The sequence below is a fragment of the Triplophysa rosa genome, linkage group LG6 (assembly GCF_024868665.1).
Source record: "Triplophysa rosa linkage group LG6, Trosa_1v2, whole genome shotgun sequence".
In the NCBI taxonomy this organism is placed as follows: domain Eukaryota; kingdom Metazoa; phylum Chordata; class Actinopteri; order Cypriniformes; family Nemacheilidae; genus Triplophysa; species Triplophysa rosa.
The window spans coordinates 14086709-14110642 of record NC_079895.1 but is presented as its reverse complement, the minus strand read 5'-3'; the positions used below and the strand labels follow the sequence as shown (position 1 = coordinate 14110642).

The 23934-nt window shown below is 41.1% G+C and overlaps 1 protein-coding gene across 1 annotated transcript in view; it reads left to right on the top strand.

Moving 5' to 3' along the window:
- The first annotated feature begins 5404 nt into the window (after positions 1 to 5404).
- The window catches only part of hecw2a (HECT, C2 and WW domain containing E3 ubiquitin protein ligase 2a), a 33464-nt gene continuing 14934 nt past the window's right edge, over positions 5405 to 23934 (top strand). The window contains 7 exon segments of the mRNA XM_057335424.1: positions 5405 to 5873; positions 9424 to 10173; positions 10893 to 11000; positions 11220 to 11314; positions 13303 to 13372; positions 13541 to 13710; positions 13879 to 14021. Coding sequence (XP_057191407.1) covers positions 9867 to 10173; positions 10893 to 11000; positions 11220 to 11314; positions 13303 to 13372; positions 13541 to 13710; positions 13879 to 14021 — 893 coding nt within the window. The 5' untranslated portion in view covers positions 5405 to 5873; positions 9424 to 9866.

The window sequence follows — 23934 nt, the reverse complement described above, 5'->3', positions numbered from 1 at the left end:
ATAGGGAACGTACTCGGTTACTAACGTAACCTCGGTTCCCTGAGATACGGGAACGAGTACTGCGTTCCTGGCCGTGCTTACAAGCTGCATATGGTCGTCGCTTCAGTCGAAGTAACCTGAGGACCCTACGGTGATGTGTCTGCTTATATAGCCATAAGCCCCGCCCATTTTGGCGGGCACCATCGCCATAGGTCCGTGCAGCTTCGCTGCCATTGGCTCAAAGTTTTACTTTGCAAGCACCAATGGCCGTGCAGTATTCACTGAGTTATTGTAAAGCTTCAGTCATCGGAGAAAAAGGAGTTTTCCCCATAGCGTCCTGCTACGCAGTACTCGTTCCCGTATCTCAGGGAACCGAGGTTATGTTAGTAACCGAGTACGTTAACTGTTATTCGACTAAAATCTGAGAATGTGGAAACAGCATTGGTTTTTATATTATTTATCTCTAAATTTATATTAAGTCTGTCATTAAATTAAAATAATTATTAATCGCATGTTTGTAATTTGCGACGTCAAACTTAAAATTCGATGGCGTTAGCCTCTCAAAAGTGCTTATTGTGTCACTCTTGACACACGGAAAATAATAAGTAATTGTACCAGAGTGCGATTTTTCTTTTGCATCCAAAATCCTAGATATATATGCAAAATGGCTGTAGTAGGCATTTGACCTCGTTAGTTTATTTAGGACATATTAAGTAACAATAATATTTCCAGAATAGCAATGTGGCTGCCAACAGTTCATTACAGATAGGCTACAGAAAAACGCGTCTTTCCGCAAAACAATAAAACTTTTTACTGAACGAATCCCAGGTATTGAACGAATCGATTGAGTGATTCAATAACCCATTCTTGCTTGTTCATGAATGAATCAACTGTTTTAAACGAATGAAATAAATGAACGCTTCTGTGAATCACTCATTTGCTACAACCTGCTAGCTTCATAATTAAAATAATAATTTCATACTTTATATTCAAAGTGTTGTATTTAAAATATTATTTTAAATGTATAATTAAGTTAATTTCTGAGGAAAAAATAAGTTGTGGTAAATAAAATATGATTTTATTCTGTTTGGTACTGCGACTTGACTCGACTTGACTTGCTTTTGAGGTAAGCAGCTGACTTGACTTGACTTGACTTGCTTGGTTTGTTTGCACTGTGACTTGAGACTTGCTTGAGACTTGATGGTAGGGACTTGAAACTTACTTGAGACTTGAACATGTGTGACTTGCCCCCATCTCTAATGCAAACTATACAGTAGGTATAGAATATTATATGATATTTCCAAATGCGTTACAAATCTGTTACTATATTTGAAAATAAAATGCTAAAGTAATCTAAAATCGTCTGTCATGATTCTGCCTCATCATGTCATGTCTTTCTTGGTCTTGTGGCAGAGTCATGGCAAAGCCTTAGGTTTTGTGTGGAGAGGGACATAATATTGTTATCATGACATATGCGCTCTCTCCAGTCTCGTATTTGGCCCCGCCCCTCTCGTTCTCTCGTTAGCTTCCCTTCTGTGTTTCATCCCCGACAGCTGTCCCTTGTTAATTGTCCTTTGTTTGTCTCCCTATATAATACCCTCGTGTCTATTGTCCTGTGCTCGTTCGTTGTGCTTGTCTGCAATGTACCCTTAGTGTTCTCCTTGCCGTGTGCCTTGCCTTGCCTTGCCTTGCCTTGCCTTTTGCCTTGCCTTGCCCTTGCCTACCCTAAACCGTGTTTGTAAGATGTTGTGTTGTCCCAGCCGGTGTCCAGTCCGGTGCAGCCGGTGTCCAATCCTGCGTCCAGTCCGAGGTCCAGTCCAGTGTCCAGTCCAGCGTCCTGTCCGATGTCCAGTCCGGTGCAGCCGGTGTCCAGTCAAGTATTCCAGCCAGCGACTCTGCCGGCCTTCCAGCCAGTGATTCAGCCAGCAGTCCGCCCAGCCCCTAGCCATGTCCGGCTGGCAGCCAAGCCTACACCGGCTACTGTCAAGTCCCCCGGGACTTCGCGCTCTCGAGCGCCGCCCCGGACTAAAGCTTCCCCACCTATGGACTTCCCCCATAGACTCTTTTGTTCAGCCACCCCCCCCTTGTTTGTTATTTTTATTGTCCCACCCCAACCCATTCATTATCATTGCTTGTCTCCCGTTGTTAATGTTCACCATGTTTTGTTGGATTTTGTGTGTTACCAAGTTGGTCTTGTCACGTTAGTCTACCCCTTGGTGAACACCTGGGGGTGTTCATTAAGGGGGGGGCTTCTGTCATGATTCTGCCTCATCATGTCATGTCTTTCTTGGTGTGTCGCTCTTTGTATTTAGTTCATTTTTTGCCCCCTCGTGGGAAGTGTTTCGTTTTGAATTCTTTTTTGTTACTGTGTCCCTAGTTCGTGTTTTGTTATAGTTTTCCCCATTGTGGGTGTTTTGTTTGGTTTTGTTTAATAAATCTTTGTTAACCCCTTCACCGCTGCTGCCTGTGATTGGGTTCTCTCTTCCCGTATCGTGACATCGTCACCATGATAATTAAAGAGTGTGAAGCTGACATCATGCCCTATGTTGCGCTGCCATCTTGGGAGGATCATACTCCACTGCTAATATTGTTTTGGTATGTACCATTACTTGTAGTAAATATTATTTTAGAATAAAGCTAACTTAAGACACCAATCTAAATTGTTCTGTAATCAATTTAGTACTATTTTGACAATACTATTTTTAGTGTACGGTATGCATGAGGACCACATGAACTTGGTGGATGTTGGCTTGTTTTGTCTGAATAACATGGTAGTTAAACTGACTAGGATGTTTATATGTAGCCTACAAAGCATCATAACGCCCCATTCATTTCTAATATACATTTGATAAATAATGTTGCATCAAATATATTCAAATTGTTACCTGAGAAAGTGGTGGATCCATTTTGCGTAGTTGAGTACGTCGAGTCACTTTCAGCCAATAAAATGCCATGTGAGAGGTCTCATTTTCATTGGCCCGCCGTGGAAGCCTATAGCGGATTGGTTGACTACTTTTGACAGCCTATAATCCCAGAAAACACAGGAGGAATTCTCGAGGGCAAGAGTACCAAAAGATGCGTGAATGCACGGCAGGCATTTTGAGTGTGCACACACTCACTGAGCAACAGCCAGTGGCGGAGTCAGAGGGGGGTCCAAGGTGGCACTGAACACACCTGACATCCAATTGGACACCCTGGGTGTCACCCCAAAATTTGATTCGCTACTTATGTTGATTGACATCTGATTTCACCTTTTGTTGAACAAAGCTTTTATTTTGAAGTTCGGGGCCCATGCTTGCACGTGACATCACCGCACATGAAATTCAAGCGAGTCTAGTTGAGAATGAGCACGGAAAAAAGTTGTGCGATGGATTGTACAGCGTGAAATCTGAGATTTATTTTTAAAGACTGACGAAAGAGAGAAAAGAAGCAAATGGATTGCTGCAATTTGCTAAACAAATGGAATATTCAAAAGAACTGCTTGCTTGCTAGCCATTTCAAGTCCGACCCAGCCAGGTACGTTTTTTTGTTGAACCATACCATTATAGTGTTATCTACCTACTTTCTAACGTTACACTTTTAAATGTTGCGTAAATGTAAAGTTTTACCAGCATTTTCTAACCTTAGATAAATATAAACAGTGTTGGGAGAGGTCCTCTATTTCTTTTAACATTCTAAGCAGGTGTACTTCATACAAACTTTAGAAGGAAGAAATAAGTTTCCCTCTTTAGCCTTGGCTTTAGGATTCCTAAACAACATTTCATTGTGTAAGTTTATGTTAGGCTCCATTAACAGATAGTAAATCGGTTCCCAACATAACATACATTGTTTACATCAGGGTCGGAAATTAACAGAGGCTTTGGAAAAAATGACAACAAGGTGAACAAATCTGCTCTCCAAGTTCAAGACAAAAGAGGAAAAATAGTCCATGCATAATAAAAAACTAGCTATGACAGTCACAATCTAAATAAGATTTAGGTGAAAATGAACGAATGTGGATGACAACTTCGTTGCTCTGCTACAGCTTTGAGCATTACAGACAATCAAGTTCAGGGTATGAATATTCTGACCAATCAGAGGCGTTTAAATGATTCACCAGTGAAGAGCTGTGCTGAAGTGCGTCATGCTCAACAAGTTTATCATTAACAACCGCGTACAGATACAATGTAAGAAAGAGATTCATTAGTCAGACTCTTTAATGTATTACCTGAAGCCATAGAGTGTTTTAGTGATGTTGGATGTTCTTTGTTTGTTTTCTACATATTTCCCGTTTGAATAACTGCTTTTTATGTTCCTTAGAGAATCAAAAAAGCAATAAAACAGCAATACAATAATTCATAAACGCTTCTCGGCTTGTTTTGTAGCGTGTAAAGTGTGTGACAAGTGTTCATGTTGTCAGGATAGGTGAGGAAGAACCCAATTGCAGGCAGGGATGAAGGGGTTAACACAAAATATTTTAATATAAACAAAGAACAAAACAAAAACCCACGAGGGCGTAACGAGGACCAGACAAATATATATACATAAACTCAAACCAAAAACTTTCCACGAGGGGAACACAAAAACAGCAGGACAAGAATAAACTAAAACTCACAAGACACAACGTCTCACAGACAGGCAAGGTAATCCAAGGGACCACAGAACGCAACCAAAGACACCTTAAACAATGACCGAGCAACAAGACAATGAAACATGAGGGCATTTTAAAGTGAAGACAAACGAAGGGTAATCAAGGAGGGCAGGTGGGAAACATTAGACACGGCAGGGAAGCAATACATGAAACGAGAGGGGCGGGGCCAATGACAAGACACGAGAAGGCACATGGAATGTCAGAAAGGTAAACACCCCATGGCTTCTCACACTAAACATAAGGCTTTGCCATGACTCTGCCACAAGACCAAGAAATCCATGACAAGATAAAGCAGAGTTGTGACACATGTATCCTAATATCTGAAAGTAATAATCAAGATGACAACATCAAGGGCAATAATCAGCATCAATTATTCTTTTTAATCTTGCAGTCCTATGGAATGAGTTTATGTTTTATCAGATATATGATGCTCCGATCCACATCAGTTTAAAGACACCTCTAGTGCTGCTTTGTTTCTGTTTAAATTAAACAAGTTATCAGGGTTAAGCTATGTTTTCAACATTTTCATTATTTATATTTTATTGTTTATTTCATCTACATACATTTAGAAGTAAATTATCACTTGTACCTCTAATCAGCAATCCTAGGATTTATTTTTTTATAATTTGATGTCAGGTCAGGGTGAAACACACATTTTCTGTCATGGTCTGTGGACCCCCTGAAGTAGCCTTGGCCACCCCATATATAAAACTCTAGCTCCGCCACTGGCGACAGCAGAGAACATTCATAAGAGAGCAGCGTATAATTGGGAGCGCGCGTCCAGTTTTGCGCATGAGCAAAGGATATTCATGTATTACATGAATGCGCTCTCGCCTTGTAATAATGCGCTTGCGACATTTGTCATTAAAATAACGCCATATCTCATCAGCCTCCAGCTCTCGCACTGAGTGCCTTATAACAGCAGTGCGCGTGTGATAAAAGCGGAGCTGCGTGCGCTAAAAGCAGAGCTGCGTGCGCTGCATGAGGAGAGAGAGAGAGAGAGAGAGGGATTGGACCGAACCGAACCGGGTGCTCACGTCCACAGGGAAACCAAACGTCGTTGCCTGGTATAATTACACCAGTCGTTGAGATCAAGTTGTCAGATCTTTTCCTGGATGTTGCAGCTCATCTGTCAACCTGTGCAGTGAGGAAATATCCAGCCGATTCTTCTGTCGTGATTTCGGGTTCGGGTAGGCGACAAAAATCTCGCTTCAGTGGACGAAAAGGCCCTATGATGGATCGGCACCTCCCAGGAAAGACGAAAGTGAGGAAATACTGATAAAATATCATTACTTAACGCGCCACGGCACGCATTCGCCGTTTGATTCCGCGGGTTTGCTTGGTGTTTTGATGCGCACAAGGTGCACTGTTACACAGTGTGCTGTGAGTGTGTGATGCATGCTTTAATGCAACCCAACATTAACAGAAAACATTTGTTACTGATGTGCATTTTAATGCACCAGACTGTGGTCTACTCTAATTTGCATCTGACGCATTTTAATGTGTAAATCTCTTTTCTACGGGGGCTGATCGAGGTTTATAAACGCATGAGAGCTGATTGGAGGTTTTGAGAATGCAGCATGCCGATGCAGATCGTGATGCGTGAATACATGACGAAGGGAATTCCCTGTGTTACCCGATAGCGCTGCATGCGTGCGTGTCATGCAGTGGTGCAGTCGTGAGAAAAGCCGTCACGGCTCAACGAAAGTTGAGTGCGCGCTGGGTTTCACCACCCGCAGATAAAAAGATGCTGGATCACACAGAGATTGAGGAAAACTCCATCTCTTGTGACGTAATACACACATCTGCTGAGTAATAAAAACATTGCGCGTATTCATAATTTATTATGGACTGCATAGTGGCCGATTTGTGAAATAGTCTTTGGAGAAAGCAGCTACGCGTTTGGCAGACGGTTTATCCAAAGTGTGTTCCCATGATCTTTGCGCTGCGTGAAAACGTAGTGAGTAACACATTTGCTTTCTTAGTGCAGGAGTTGGTTGACCATAACCACTTGACTGGACTAACTGTAGGCTACTGATATGAGTGCAAAAGAACAAAAATGCTATTAATGTAGAATCGTCTTATGATGATTACTTCAGGTGCATCAGTTGTCTTTTTTAGAATGGTGGTCTGCAGCCTGTTGTTACAAAAATGTTAAGATTATCACCACCCTCATGTCTTTCCAAACCAGTGTCATCTTTAGAATTTACATTTCTTTATGCATTGCATACCAGATGCAACATTAAAAAAGTAAACACATTAAATATTGCTGTCTTCATTTTTTTATAATAATCGCTGTAGCCTACATGTCATGTCAACCTCCTATTTTAAACCTTGACTAGTGATGAATCGCTATAAATTGGAAATGATTTATTTTGGATGATTAAAAATAAAGTATAAACATACACAAAACATATTGTTTTTTACCAATAAAAAATTACAGAAAAGGGCTGCAAACTTAAAAAAAGGAAAACATGTCATTTTCTACTGGATTTTGTTTTACAGTGTACTTATATGTTGACTTATTGATCGCATCATTTTGTACAGTCAACACTTAAAAGTGATGGTGCTACAAAAGGATCTTTACAAAGGAACCATATTTGGTTCCCTAAAGCACTATTCACTCAGAGAAAAAGAACCATTTCTTTATTCATTTTTATAGTCAGAATCTTTTTTCCACTACAAAGAAACATTTGTGAAACAGAAAGGTTCTTTGGATGTTAAAGATAATTTATGGAACCATCCTCTACTAGTCTAAGGCATTGTGAAGCACCTTTTTCAGGAGAGTGTACTGTTTTGGTGTGGATTATAATGTAGAATAAATCACTGTTGATAAGCAAAAATGAGCCTATGGGTAATAACCAGCCCATTACCCAAAAAGAAGTAAAAATTATATTCTATAAACAGGCAGCTTATATGGCACTAAGGTTGGATGACAAGGGTTTCTTGACCCTTTTAAAAGCTGCTAAATTGCAAGACACAATGCAGGCAGTAGTGTGTAGTTAGACATTTGTCCCGTGCTTGTGTGTATCGTCCTGAATGTGTGTGTCAGCTTTTGTGCCATCCTCTATGCCAGCTGCCCAAGGTGCCCGTTTTGTCAAGTAGCAAACACTGCAGTAACCTCGGCTGGTGCACAGAGGGGTTCCTGTACTGGCAAGCAAACACACAGCATTTATGCACAGGTGAACAGACCTCATTTACTATTTAATGAACTGTAAGATCAGGTGTCGTCCTTATGCAAACACTGCAGAAATCTCTCTCTGCTGACGTCACCTCTGCCATTGCACACATGCATGCTCGCTTAAGCATTTTTTCAGACTTGCAATATTTTTTTATTCTGTAGTGCAAGATTTCTCATTTTAAAATGTGGCAAACAGCTTGCACACCGTGAGCCACATTATACAGTGCAGAATATTAGCAAATACGTCATACTATACATAAATACTGTACATATTACAAGATGACATTTGATTTTAGTAAACATGGAGGCATGGAGTTTGGATCTGTGTATAGTGCTGCACACTGGGATTTGTACAAACAGCACTAACACAAACAATATTAAAGTTTCTACAAGGACAATGTTCATATTGATTCCATGTTTAAAGTAACAGTATAGAATTGAGCAAATATTTAGATTGTGGATTGATGAGGTTGCTTATCTACAGTTGTCCATGTGAATGATTTTTGAGATATTGAGAGAGGTGAGATGGAATAAAGGTGGTTGTCAGGGCTTGAGCGTGTTGAAGAACACGAGATGCTGCTGAGTGTAACGAAATTACATCCCTTCACAGGTCTGTGTTTACCTGAGTTGCCTTTGAAACTGTAGACCTGCTGTGTGTTCATGAGATTGTGTGTTTGGGGGGCGGTGAAAATACATAATCTTTTACCAAAACAGGAAATTAATAACAAAGAGTTATGAACAGTAATGTTCAATACATTAAATAATTACAAAGATGATGTCTAGAGACAGCCTTCGTTTAGTTTATGGATGAAGTCGATCCTGCTCAGTACCTCGATTGGAGGCCTATGTGGAAAATGGAGGTTTCTGCTGGAAGTGGATTTCTTGAGGCCAACTTGCTGGTAAAGGTGGATTAAAGGTGCTGTGTGTAATTTTTTAGAGGATATATTGACAGATATGCAATATAATATACATAACTATCTCTTCAGAGGTGTATAAAGACCTTATAATGAAGCGTTATGTTTTTATTACCTTAGAATGAGCTATTTCTATCTAAAAACACAGCGGGTCCCCTTGCATGGAATTCACCATGTTGTTTCTACAGTAGCCCTAAATGGACAAACTACTCTACAGAGCGTTTCCTAAATACGTTATCTCCTTCGGGAAAACGTGACTCTTTGCTCTGTAGAATTTCACAAATCAACCACGTTTCTCATACATTTTCTACAGCACCTTTAAATCAAATGGCCTGAATCTGGGTATTCATTACAAATGTCAGGGTGTTTTGTGAAAAAGATAGAGGAGTAACTCTGGCCAGATTTTCCCATTGGCTCCTGATTCCCCGAATATATACAGTATGGATTGCCATCACTCTCTTGCAGTGAGGCTGCTGTCACATTATCCAGATGGATGTTTCACACTGCTGGTGGTTGGTTCCACCCACACTATATAAAGAGCTTTGAGTCTAAGTAAAAGTAAGGAATTATTTTTAAATTATTATTTAATGGGTTGGCAGTAGAGGGTTGCTTATTTAAGGATTTTTTATATGCATGCAGTCAAACAGAAATACTAACCTTTCTCTTTGTTTGTTTCTGTCTTTGTCTGTCTGTCTTTGTCTCTCTTCTATTTCGTCCAGTGCTGGGATATTTAAAGTTATAGTCATCTTCTTTGCAGTGTATTTATAGACAGATCGTTTTAACAATATCCTCATGGGAGCCACGTAAGGATTATGTTTGCTAACCGAAACCCACTGACCAATCGATGGAAATAACTAAGCTTTTAAATTCATTAAAGTTTCATTAAATACCTTATTCTCAAATTGTTAAGGTCAATAGCCATTATCAAATGCCAGGAGAGTTTCTATCTGGTCTTTCACCTTAGATAAGTCCAGTCAGATCAGCCAAGATTCCTCCTGCATTGGTTTCTCTGGTGAGCTTTAGATTGTAGATAAGGTCAGGGTTATAATCCCCTCCAAACCTGTCCAGTCCATAGCCGTGATCCCATACTTTTGCAACCATTCGCCCCTCTCTTGCAACCGCAGTTCTCCCGTCCAGGCCCCGCTCCAACCAGGCGCCAGGAATGGCGCCTCAGGGGCGGGATCACCTGGCCACACGGGAGTCTGCAGCACGTAGACGAAGCCCAAATGTCCGCCACACACTCAGTCCTGAGAATCTAAGGAGCTTAACCGAGCGTGGTGGGGCCGAGCAGTCTGGACTGGGACTCCACAGAGCCAACAGTGATACCGACCTGGTTAGTTCTCAAGGGCGTTCCTCACTCACAGCATCTACTTTAGAATTCACCATGGGCCGGGGACAGAATTTGGTCATCTCGTGGGATATCAAGGAAGAGGTGGATGCTACAGACTGGATTGGGATGTACCACATAGGTGAGTGTTAGCATTAAAGATAACTTGTGTCATTTGGGATGTTGAAATACATTGTTTTATATCAGGTAAGTGTGCAGAGACAGCAATAAGTCAGTCATTTGTTGTTTCCTGAAAAGTCTAAAGCTTCTATGCCCTTCAGTTACCCTCCTTAAAGACTAGGATCACAATCCTCACTGTCATGTAAAAATATGAGCCCGGAGCAAAGCGATATATCTGGGCGCAAAGCCACTGGCCATCGACTTGGAAACCAGCAGAACCTGCACAAGGATGTTATCTCTAGAGAGCTCTAAATTTCAACAACTAAGCAGATATTCAGAAATGGCTTCAATGTAATGTGTCCCACATCTGATTATTAGTAGTCGACTAATGGTGGGCAGTGTCATTTATAGACCCACTGTAGATTGCTAGTGAAATATGTCATAATTTTATAATTTTAGTGCTCTCGTTTAGTTTATGCCACAGATTCATCACCTTAAAAGAAGCTGAAAAAATGCTGGTTTATTTTCAACCCATGGTTAGGTCAAAAAGGGACAAAAACCAACTGTTGGGTTAGATTAACCCACAAATTGTTAATATTTGACCCAACATTTTGGGTTGAAACAACCCAGCATAGGCAAATAATTTATACCCAAAGGTAGGGTTCCATTTTTGATCCAACTGCGGCTTGAAAAGAACCCAGCATTTTTTAGATTGTATTTTAATACTGTCCTATTTTCCAGATGAAACATGTCCATCAAACATGTGGGACTGCAAGAACCGTGGAGTTAACGGTACACAGTGTGGTCAGATCGTCTGGAGACTGGAGCCAGGGCCATACTTTCTGGAAGGTGAGTTACACAGTGTTCAACTGTCCTTAACTTATAACCTTAACTTAATGAAGAAGTGGGTTTGGGTTTCTGACACCTAGATTTATCCTAAAACATGTATCATGTTAAAATTGGCTTATGTTGGAATTATGAAATGTGTGTGTGTTGTTGTTGCTGCAGACTCTGCTAATGTGTGATGCAGATTTGTTATGATGGCACTCTTCTGTTTATGTGTTTTAGCTGAGACAAGAATATCTTTCAAATACTATCATGGTGTGAGTGGTGCATTGAGAGCCACAACACCCTGTATCACAGTCAAGAACCCCAGAGCTTTGGTAAGTGTTCACATATATATTTTGCTCTCATTTGTATTCTGATCTAATAAAATATAATATTTCATGGCATGCAACATAACACTATTGTATGGTTTTGTCTGGTATACTAGAATATTGCTTTCTGCATACACAGTATAGCCACAGAAAACAATTATGAGACCATTCCAAATTTTCATTTCAAATCAGCATTCCTAGATGTATTGTGGCCATTCCAGTCCAGTGTCTGTTGAATTTCAACAAAATCAAACATCAGGAGTGACATGAAGTCATCCAACAGCAATGTGAAAGACTGACAGCATGACAAAACATGAAAACTGTGATAAAATCAAGGTCATTACATAAAAAAGTATTTTTCATCTTTTCCTAAATACATGTACACATATTACTGTTACTTGCTTAAAAGTGAATATGAACTCGTGTTGCAGTATTTGAGGTCTGTAAAAATACAGAGCATCTTTTCAATTATTTTGACCTGATTTTCCAGTTTTCATTTTCTGTTAATAAATGCAAATAGAAACAATACTGGAAGAAATATTGCTAGTAGTTTACAGGATAAGCATTTTACCCAAACACATGCCTATAAATAGTTAAATCAGAAAAACTGAAAATGGTCTTTTAATTTTTCCTGCGGCTGTGTACTCGGTACTATGTAATAGTAATTTAATTGATAGTAATAATTCTATTTAGTAATACAGTAGTACTACTTAATTGAATAAAGTAATACTTCACTTATTTAATAGAAAATATAAACTTCTATGTAAAGAAAATGTGCATGCTCTCAAAAGTACCACAAAAGTAGCATAAATTGTATAATAGTTGCTCCAAGCATACCTTTTAAAAATTTTTAAGTAATTAAAATTTAATAAATAAAGGATTACATGTACTACACAATATTGTGTGTTCCTAGCAGGTGATTCTGTATATCGTACTGTAGGTGTCTTGTACACTAAAGACACTAGGGTGTCATTGCTAAAGGTTACACAGTACATAAGTTGTCAAGTGCTAAATGCCTATTTGACCACAGCCTCACATCTGTGCGGTTGGGGGTTTGACATTTCTCAGTTGCTGTAAGTGCAGGCCATTTATCATGTCATTTGACATATGAGTCTCTGTATGTGTGTCCAGGCTGTAAGGCGGGTTATTACTTCTGTGTCGGACCTACACCTTAAGCCCAATTTACGGTTTTGCCGCTATCACTGCTAAAAAATGTAACAGCGCGTCAATGCGACGCGGACCACAAGCGCTATGATTGGTCTGCTTGAACACCCTCCCTTCAGGTCAAAGAACTCTGTGATAGCGTCAGGTTTACTCATACGCATTTCCGAATGAATTATATAAATAAATTAGTGTTCTTCTGTATGTAACAACTCAAGCTGCAAAAGTGACTATTTACTTGCCGCTATCACTGCTAAAGGCTTCAGACAGCATACACAACAAACCGCTTTTTCTTCGGCTCTTGTCTTGGTTACACAAGCAACACGCCTGTGGACACTGATGCCTAGTGGCCATTGCCTGTCGACGTGGACAACAACGCAAAAGTATAAACAAAAACCGGCGCATTGCCTAGGGCGTAGGTCCAACTCGGAAGTAAAAACCTGCCTTTAGGAACAACTGGTGTGGTCGCTCATCCTACTGGATGTTGTTTTTCTGGAAAGTACCATTCCAACTTTAATCAAACACACCTGAACCAGATTACTTTTAAAGGGATAAATCAAAAGAAAGAAAATCAGTTGCACACCCTCATGCTGCTTCCAAACCTGACTTTCGTTTGTCCTTATAAAACAAAAGAAGTTAAAATTTTCCCCATTTATTATAATTTTTCTTTACAAAAGTAACAGGTACATACATCTTCAAAAGAAAGAAATTATACACGTTTGCAGTGCCATGAGGAGTAAATTATGAAAGAAGTTTTTTTCAGTGAACTTCTTATTAGAGTGAAACTCTTTCAGTGTATGTGATGTAGCAACTGTTATCAATGTATCTTTTAGGTTGATGGTCAAGGTGAAGGACAACAAACCTCAGACAACAGTCGAAAACTGGTCAGCTTTACTCTATCAGGTAAAATAATCTGTTTTTAAAGTTTTTTTTAGTTTTACCATAAAGTGCCTAAAATGTAGCAGTCAATGAAATCTAATCAGAATAACTGACACTGATATTATTCTGCACCATATATTTATTTGTTTTTGCAGTTTTTATTTTTAATAAAATGTCCATTGTTTGAGTTAGACATCCGAGCTGTGGGGCTGAAGAAGGGAATGTTTTTCAATCCAGACCCTTATCTGAAGATGAGCATTCATCCAGGCAAGAGGAGCTGCTTTCCGACCTTTTCACATCATGGCCAAGAGAGACGATCCGGCATTACAACTAACACTACTAACCCCTTGTGGCATACAGAGGTGACACAAACACACTAAATATAAACTATTAAATGCAAGCATACTGAGCTAGGAAAATATAGATACACAAACAAGTCTGTAAGTCTACAGAAACAATTCAGACCAACATGTTGATGTACATTATGTAAACACATCTCTGACTCATTTTGTCTCTCTGTCTCCATGTAGAAACATACTTTTGTGGCTCTCATGACAGATGTGTTGGTAATTGAGGTCAAGGATAAGTTTGCTAAAAGTCGACCAATTATTAAGCGCTTCCTGGGTCAGCTGAACATTCCGGTACAGATGTTGCTGGAGAGACACGCATCAGGGTGAGACTCATTTTTTTGTATTGATAGACATCAGCACAATGTGCCTTGTTCATGAAATTAACAGAATTTTAGTATGAAACTATTTCAAATACATTTGTATGTTAATCATCTTGTCAAATTAAATGCGACAATTTACTGAAGTTCTACTAATGATTTACCCTGGAAATTTGTTGAACTTGTGTTTTGTGAATAAAACCCATTATGGAATATTTAAAGCGGACGTAACACACGTAGTTTCTGCCAATCTCATATTAATCTTGAGTACCTAAAGAGAAGAATTGCATACTAGGCCTAGGGATGCATGATATTATCGGCACGGAGATATTGGCTTATAAATTAAATATCGGCATGGGCCCAATATGAAAAATTACGCCGATATGATTTGCAGATAAAAAAAGACGTGTTGATTATGTATAGGCGTTCTGACACCAGCTGTCACATAGCACATGAGTACTAAAGTTCATTTTCGTGTCTTATTGCGTCTGAACTGTCATATAAACACAGGGTTGTGTTAAAAACACACCAGGTTTTAGGTTAAACCAGCTTGACATTTTGTGCTACCATTAAGAGCCCTACGTATTTTTGTTTCTCAACTTTTTTTGTTCAATGACTGTAATAAACATCACATACTCATGGATTAAAGTTCTCCGTCGCTACGACGGATTTCCGTTAATTGCAACGAGTCACCGACGGATTTTCGTCAATTGCAGGGTTCCAGCCTGTCCTTAATGTCTTAAATTCACTTTTCATAATGTTGTTAACCCTTTGACGCGTACGATAACACCGGTGTGATTAGAACATTACGCGCTTTGGCTGGCACTGAGCCAGAGACAGATTCAGTCACATATCACAACTACTCAGTGCTTTCAACCACATAATGTTTAATTTAGCCTTCAGACATATACACGTGCCTACAAGCACAAAATACTAGAGAATGTCTATATAGCGACAATAACAATCTACTCAAATGTAATTTGACGGATGTGTTTTATTCACATCAGACACAGCATCTGCAATGTAAGCAATTGTTAAGATAACTCAATTCTTCTACCAGTTTACCAGGCACTTACGTTTGTGTTTTTAAGAGAAGTGGATGAATTCACGTGATGTAAACCCAGCAGATCTCAGACCGCGGCAGAAACAAACATGGCGGCGCCCGCTTATAGCTCAACTAACGCGATCATTATAAAAGTGTTTAAACAACAAAACACATTCACATGCACATATTTGACAATCGGAATGTCAGATATTTCATGACATAGTTAACAGTTTGTGATTTTGTTTTTAGTAAAAGAATGTAAAAGCAATGCATCAGTCATACAGCTGCTGTGGCTCTGCGGTGTGTCACATGATAAGCAGTGCCGCGTCGCCATGGAAATGTTAAAGTGATAGGCTACCTTCTTAACGGTCGTCTTGGAAAAGCTAGTCAAACACTCTAACTAGTCACGTAGCTTGTCAAACGCTCTAACTAGTCACTGTAGCTTGTCAAACACTCTAACTAGTCACTGTAGCTTGTCAAACACTGAAACGTGTGTCAGGTGTAGCCAAGCTTCAGGAATATGGTTTCTGAAGGCAGAAAAAGTGAAAAGCACTCTGGAGACAAATACAAACAAAATTGTTGGTCTTAAGTGGTGCTTTTATTTAGTTCTTTTTTCTGTTAATTATTAAGAGTTTCAGAAAACATTGTTTGGTCTCATAAGATAAATTAAAAAATGCACTGAAAAGATATAGATGGTTGATTATTTGTCTAGGTAAGTATATTTTTTTCATAGATTAAAAATAGCTTTTAAAATACGCAAACTGGCAATACTACGTAAAGTGGTTCAAAACATCTCCCTTTAAAACGCTATTGGTTTCGACTATTTAGATAAAGTGTCTGTTAAAGGAATATGACTTTTAAAAAAATCAGTCAGAAGAATTTTTTTCACTTTAATCCATGCATACTGTTTCGCATTGATATCTGAACACTTTTACAAAATATATGCTCTAGCAGCAGTAATATAACACAGTTAATTATTTGCACGAGGAGTGCAAATCAGATCATACATGCATATAGTAATGACGCTATACATACCTTTATTATGAATGCACATCACTCAGAAATCCAAACGAGCTCACACTGCTAAATCCTCCATGCCAAGCATTCACAGTATAACATCCATTTGCACTTTAAGTACACAAACCTAATAAATCAGAGAACTGTGAATATATTTCCCATTGTGTAGCCTACATTGGATTTCTTGTGAAAGAACCATCTTTCATCATTTTCCAACAAAGTATGCAGACAGCGCGGTGTTCCTCAAGGTTAAACTGCGTAAAATCAGATCCGTCAGTCTTATATATAAATGAGCCCACGCACACATAATTCATATTTCACAAGCACACAATAAATTTGTTATTTCACAGCTATGTTGTTAGTTTGTTAGCTATATGCTAATGCTATAGCACAGTACTGTCATGATTCTGCCGCATCATGTCATGTTTCTCGTGGTCTAGTGGCAGGATCATGACAGAACCCCATGTTTCACGTGGTTAGGGGTCATTTTGGCCCTTATGGCCTTCCATACACTCTCTCTGATCTCGTCTCTGTTCCCGCACTCTCGACTCCTCCAGCCGGCCTTCCGGCCGGCGACTCAGCCAGCCTTCCAGCCGGCCTTTCAGCCGGTGACTCAGCCGGCGACTCAGCCGGTAGTCCGCCCGGTCCCTAGCCGAGTCCACCAAGTCTCCGGGGACTCCACCCACGCGAGCACCCCCCAGAACTATAACTCCCCCAAGGACTGTGAATCCCCCACCCAGCCCCACCCCTTTTGGACTTCCCCCATGAACTTTGTGGTTCCCCCTCCCTTGTTTGTTATTTTTATTATCCCACCCCAACCCGTTGTTAGTTCTTGCTTGTCTGCCCCTGATTTTGTTTTCCATGTTTTGTCTGTTCTTGTCTATGTCCCAGTCTGTCATGTCTTGTTTGTCAACCCCTTGGTGAACACCTGGGGGTGTTCATTAAGGGGGGGGCTCTGTCACGGTCCTGCCTTCTTGTTCAAGATTTTCTAGTCGTGTGGCAGGATCGGGACAGAGCCCTTATGTTTAGTGTGAGAAGCCATGGTGTGTTTACCTTTTTGACATTCCATGTGCCTTCTCTGTCTTGTCATTGGCCCCGCCCCTCTCGTTTCCTGTATTGCTTCCCTGCCGTGTCTTATATTTCTCACCTGCCCCTCGTTATCTTCCTTTGTTTGTTCCCCTATAAATGCCCTCATGTTTCATTGTCCTGTGCTCTTTCGTTGTGTTTGTAATGTTCCCGTGTTCCTCTCCCGTGCCTTGTCAATGCACTGTGAGTTTTATGTTTTACCCTGCCGTGTTTTATTGTAAAACGTGTGGTCGTGTTTTTTAGTTTAGTTTTGCTGTTCTTGTTTTTCGTTTTGCCCCATCAAGGGAAGTGTTTCGTTTGAATTCTTGTTTTGTTCTCGTGCCTGTTTTCCCCCCATCATGGGTGTTTTGTTTGGTTTTATTAAAGTCTTTGTGTTAACCCCTTCACCTCTGGCTGCCTGCATTTGGGTTCTTCCTTCCGCTACTCTTGACACTTTTTAGTAGTGGTCGACCGAAATGTGTTTTTCAGGGCCGATATCGATTATTACAGACCGATAACCGATATTTTGAACCGATATGTGACCCTGGATCACAAAACCAGTCTTAAGTAGCACGGGAACATTTTTAGTAAAAGACAAAAATACATTGTGTGGGTCAAAATGATTGATTTTTCTTTTATGCCAAAAATCATTAGGATATTAAGTAAAGATCATGTTCCATGAAGATATTTTGTAAATTTCCTACCTTAAATATATAAAAACTTTATTTTTGTGAGTGGATGGTCTGCCACAGTGCCCCTGATTAACAACTTCAAAGGCAATTTTCTCAATATTTTGATTTTTTTGCGCTCTCAGATTCCAGAGTTTTAAACGGTTGTATCTCAGCCAGATATTGTCCTATTCTAACAACTCATATATCTATAGAAAGTTTATTTATTCAGCTTTCAGATTATGTAAAAATCTCAATTTCGAAAAATTGACCCATAAGACTGGTTTTGTTGTCCAGGGTCACATATATATACAGTATGTCTGGTGTAAAAATGAAAAATATGTTAAAAATTAAGAATAACAAAAGCTCTGACAAAATCTTTGCACGAAAACCATGGTTATTACACGTTTACTATAGTAACACCATGGTAAACGGTAAGGACACAAAGAATGCGCTCCACTTGATGCAGTCACTCTTTGCAATGAACCAGATTATCCTCGGAGTGGTGATTTTTTTTAAACGTAATGTAAACCTTTCCTCTTTGTTTAGGACTGTCTGAAGATCCTCCGCACATGCGTGACATCAGCCAAACGCGCAGTAAAATCAACATATCTGATGAAGAATCTAGCTGTTTTGCTGTGCCATTGTTTGGGGCTTGCGCAGATCATGTGAAGTAGAGCGCTCTGCGCAAGGATGTGATCAGATAATGAGCTGATGTGGGAGAAACTGTACCTGTCTTTACTTTCATACATAGTACATAATCAGATAATATTATTATTATTATATTAATTGGATCATTTAAAAGTAGACACTTCAAGCTTTCTTTAGACATATGCTTTACGTTTCTATGATGAGTATTCGCAATTTTAGTCTGTTTTAATGACGCATTTCAGAAAGATGCACGCGGAGAGAGACAGCTGAAAGCACAGCCTGTATATTTTCATTCTTTTACAAAAGCAAAATATTTAGTGGATAATGAGCACACAAATAAAAGTAGACCAATCACAGTTTTGAATGATGTATTAGTCTTATTTGTATGACCAAAATTACTGGAGTATTTAAATCTTTCTTTAATTGTAGTAATAAAAAAAAGATGTGGCGGCGCTTTAAGGCATAAAGGAATAACACTTATTACAGATGCTTTTCACATTTACTCACTGAAGACAACCAACTGTGCGTACGTGTAAGACACTCACTAAGACAGGCATTATAACGTGTGTGTCTGAACATTTAAGCGTAATAAATTGCGAAAATAACTCAATCTGTGTCACGAATCCAGTTCGTGGCCTTCCGTCCGATTGCCACTAGAGGTCACCCTTTCCGATTACATTGACTGTCACACTACACAAGCTGTTACATGTCACCCTGGACTACATTTCCCATGCTCCATTGCACTAATCACAAGCTCACCTGAAACCAATTACACACAATACATAAGCCACACTCAAACCATTACAGACTGCCGAGTACTGTTAGCAGTATTGCGATCTTCACGCAGCTACACTACGGAGCCTGTTCGTTAGCCATTGTTTATTTTAAGTCCTAGTCTCAGTCTAGTTTTGTGCCTTGCCTATTTTCCGGACCTATGATTCTCGTCTGTGTATTTTGGATTACCCGTTTGCCTGACCCTGCCTTGGATACTGTTTGCTGATTATTGATCTATGCCTGTTTGTGACCACATCTTTAAATAAAGCTCTGCATATGGATTTTCTCTGATCTGCCAGACTGTGTCCTGATAGATATTTTCTGCGATGGCATTAACCAACCACTAGGGTCTAGGCTAAGACATGAAGGTCCCTGCTCATCTCTCAGCCAGTTTATAGACTATGATTTGTTGGTTGTTGGTTTAACGTTCAATGTGGGTGTCTCAGAGGAATGAGAACCCGCACTCACTTGTGTAATGGCGGACACAATAGAGCCTCGTCATGTCTCGGCTGATCTCCCAGAGCCTCGTCACGTCTCGGCTGATCTCCCAGAGCCTCGTCACGTCTCGGCTGATCTCTCAGAGCCTTGTCACATCTCGGCTGATCTCCCAGAGCCCCGTCACGTCTTGGCTGATCTCCCAGAGCCTCGTCACGTCTCGACTGATCTCCCAGAGCCTCGTCACGTCTCGCCTGATCTGCCAGAGTCACATCACGTCTCAGCTGATCGTCCAGAGTCACGTCACGTCTCAGCTGATCGTCCAGAGTCACGTCACGTCTCAGCTGATCGTCCAGAGTCACGTCACGTCTCAGCTGATCGTCCAGAGTCACGTCACGTCTCAGCTGATCGTCCAGAGTCACGTCACGTCTCAGCTGATCGTCCAGAGTCACGTCACGTCACAGCTGATCGTCCCGAGTCACGTCACGTCACAGCTGATCGTCCCGAGTCACGTCACGTCACAGCTGATCGTCCCGAGTCACGTCACGTCACAGCTGATCGTCCCGAGTCACGTCACATCACAGCTGATCGTCCCAAGTCACGTCACGTCACAGCTGATCGTCCCGAGTCACGTCACAGCTGATCGTCCCGAGTCATGTCACATCCTGTCTGTTGCTCCCAGATTATCAAGGTCAGTCCTACATTTTTCCTGTCTGGTATCTAGTGTGAGGGATGCACCGCTGGTGTCTGCACGCGCAGCTGGTATCCCCAAACCCACTCACTCTGGCCTTCCTGTTCCTGAACTGATTCCCCTGACTGAAGCCCTTCCCTTGATGAGGATTGCTTTATGGTGTGTTTGGGCTGCATACACAACCACAAAATCTCCCGAGGCAGAGGCACTCGCTTCAGCTCCTTGCGTGGTGGTGGAGCCCAGCAATGCACTCTCAGCCTGTCGTGTTGCGGTCGAAGAAACCATTACTGAACTCTCCATTTCCTGATGTTACTGATGTAGAACCTCCAGAGGTGGCGGCAACCGCTGCAGAACCTCCAGAGGTGTCAGTGGTATCAATTAATGAACTCTCTGCCTGTACTGTCAAGGCTATGGAGGCCGTTTGTGAACTCTTGCCTTGCTCTGAACTGGCCAATGAGGTCATCCCCAAACTCCAGTCCCATTCTGAATCAGCCATGGAGGCTAATTATGAACTGTTTTCCTGTCCCGTTCCAGTCAAGGAGTCAAATTTTGAACTGTCTGCCTGTCTAGTTTCAGTCAGTGAGCTTGCTTATGAACTGTCTGCCCGCTCAGTTGTCACCAGGGAAAATATTGATAAACTTGTGTTCCCTGCCTTGGTCCTTAAGACCATATATGCTCTGTCTGTTTCTTGTGTCTCAGTTTTCCCTAGGTCCCAATCTCTACCAGGGGTCTCTGTTCAGCCGTGGTGGTCTGCTGTTGGGATCTGGTGGTCTTCTGCTATGCCTGCTCTGTCGTGGTGGTCCTCACTTCCACCCATACTGCCGAATCTGTCCTGGTTTCCTGCTATGCCGGTTTCACCCTGGCCTCTAGACCAGCCTGCGCCTCCCTGGCTTCCGGCCCTGCCTGCCACAGCGAGGCTTCTGGCCCTGCCTGCCACTCCCAGGCTTCCGGCCCTGCCTGCCACGCCCATGCTTCCAGATCCGCCTCTGCACCACGGCCCATGTCTGCCTCTGCACCGCGGCCTTAACCTTGTTCCCCTACACGGGCTTGGCCCTCCATCCTGCCCCCTGTTCCGCCTCCGCCCCACTGCCCTCCGGGACTGTCATGAAAGGGCATCTGGGATCCGCCCTTAGGGGGGGGGCTTTGTCACAAATCCAGTCCGCGGCCTTCCGTCAGATTGCTAACAGAGGTCGCCCTTTCTGATTACATTGACTTGTAATATGCTTTTCTCTATATATCAAGAAAAGTGACATTACATATATTTATGAGGGAGGGATCCACCAACCATAATTTTCTATTATCAGATTATTATTAATCATATGAAGCAAAGACATGAGATAGATACATTATTACATGAGATGAAGCAATAAAACAGTGATGGTAACATTATCGACTCAAAGTCCAATGAACAATGTCCAAAACGTTCTTTTGTGTCCTCATAACGCTGTACTTATCGTGAATGAAGAGGAAAATGAAGATAGTGATGATATCCTGTCCAATTATTCTCAATGTCGTGTTCAAACATCAGTTTCCACCAAGTGCTCCAAACAGTTCAATGGTTCATGATAGAAGGTGCCGTATTAACCTCAGCATTGCCCCTTTAATCAATATCCTTGCCTTATGGTATATTAGCAGTAGGGAACAACTGCCTACACCAAAGAGTCCTTCTAAAGTAAATACATAAACAGACTGTTAACATGCTAACAAACACGCCCCCCAGATCAACATCAGAAATACAATTCATACATCAAGACAACTGTATGAAATACAAAACCACACCAAGCATAGAAAGACACTTACATAGATTGAGCTTGAAACAAGAAAAAGTTTCTCAATCCGGACTCTATATGTTTGTAGGTAGCATGTAAACAGACCATGCTTCTTCCTAACAAAGCCATCACTTCCTCTACTCCTTTACTCGCTTATAAACTAGAGAAGATAGCACTGTAGAGCCCCCAGAAGATGGTAGTGGAACTACAGCCTAATAAAATCCGCAGTAACCAGGGCTGTGAACTGTTACAGACTCTCACACTACACAAACTGTTATATGTCACCCTGGACTACATTTCCCATGCTCCATTGTACTAATCACAAGATCACCTGAAACCAATCACACACACTACATAAGCCACACTCAAACCATTACAGACTGCCGAGTATTGTTAGCAGCATCGCCGTCTTCACGCAGCTACACTACGGAGCCTGTTTGTTAGCCATTGTTTATTTTCCTAGTCTAAGTCTAGTTTTGCCTTGCCTGTCTTCTGGACCTTTGATTCTCGTCTGTGTATTTTGGATTACCCGTTTGCCTGACCCTGCCTTGGATACTGTTTGCCGATTATTGATCTATGCCTGTTTGTGACCACATCTTTAAATAAAGCTCTGCATGTGGATCTGCGTGTCTCACGCTGTAGTCTCCACGTTACAATCTGACTCTTGTTGAGAGCAGTTTGAGTGGCGGCTGTGTCCCGTGTGCGCGTGCAATTCCTGAGTGCACTGACTGAAAATTGTCTTTTTGAGCACACGAGTACTTGATGCTTTAAAACGGTTTGTATTTGTGAATTGAAATAATGTGCAAATGCCTATTCTGTCAACTGATGTGCGATCACTGTAGAAGCTCGAGCTAGCAAATACTTTCAGTGCGAGAGTTCAATCCTTTCAGTGTCTTCAGCCTTCCGCGTTGATTGGCCGGACTCGTGACTTTCACCAAATCAGATGGGCAGTGGGCGGGCATTGCTCTGGGCCAGAGAGTGGCGTGTTACAACAGAGGAGGCTGCATTAGAGCCAAATAACTCATTTCACAAATAAATTCATTTATCCGGGATATGGGCTTTGAAAATGACCGATGTCGATAATCATAAAAATGCTTAATATCGACGTCAATAATCAGCCAGGGCGATAATCAGTCGACCCCCTACTAGTTTGATCACATTTATAAAAGACAGATACAGCTTTACAATAGGACTGGGCGATATATATCGCGATTCACGCTAATTATACATGTCTAAATAAATTCTGAAATCGATTCGATGTTTTATGTACAGCTCTTCTGTGAACTACGGCTGTTTGATCAGTAGGAAGTACTGCTTGATCTAAAATCACTACGAGATTGAGTCATTTATAACGTGTATTTGAAAAAGCAACACTCGTCTATCATCATTACTATGATGGAGGGGATGGGTTGGTGAAAATAAATCACTATCACACACTACATCATCGTATTATCCCTACATAACTGTTGATTCACTATAAATTAATGCATAACTTATGCACGTGCGCACCCATTGCCAACAAAACACAGACATATGACTCAGTTTCACTTACCGTGTGGGGTTCATGTCTGGCATCTTATAGCGCTGGGATCGCTCCATCTATCAGTTTCAAACGATCTCCAAATCCAGCGTTATATCCACCATTTATATAACATTCCTAACCAGAATGCAGTGAACAAACAAACACAGCTGAACTTTCATACGTCCAACTCGTTTTTTGACAAGTTGACCATGTCAAGCATGAGAAGCCAGCAGGTTTAACATTGTAAAGAAGTCAGAATGCATGAAACACTGTGTCCCCCCC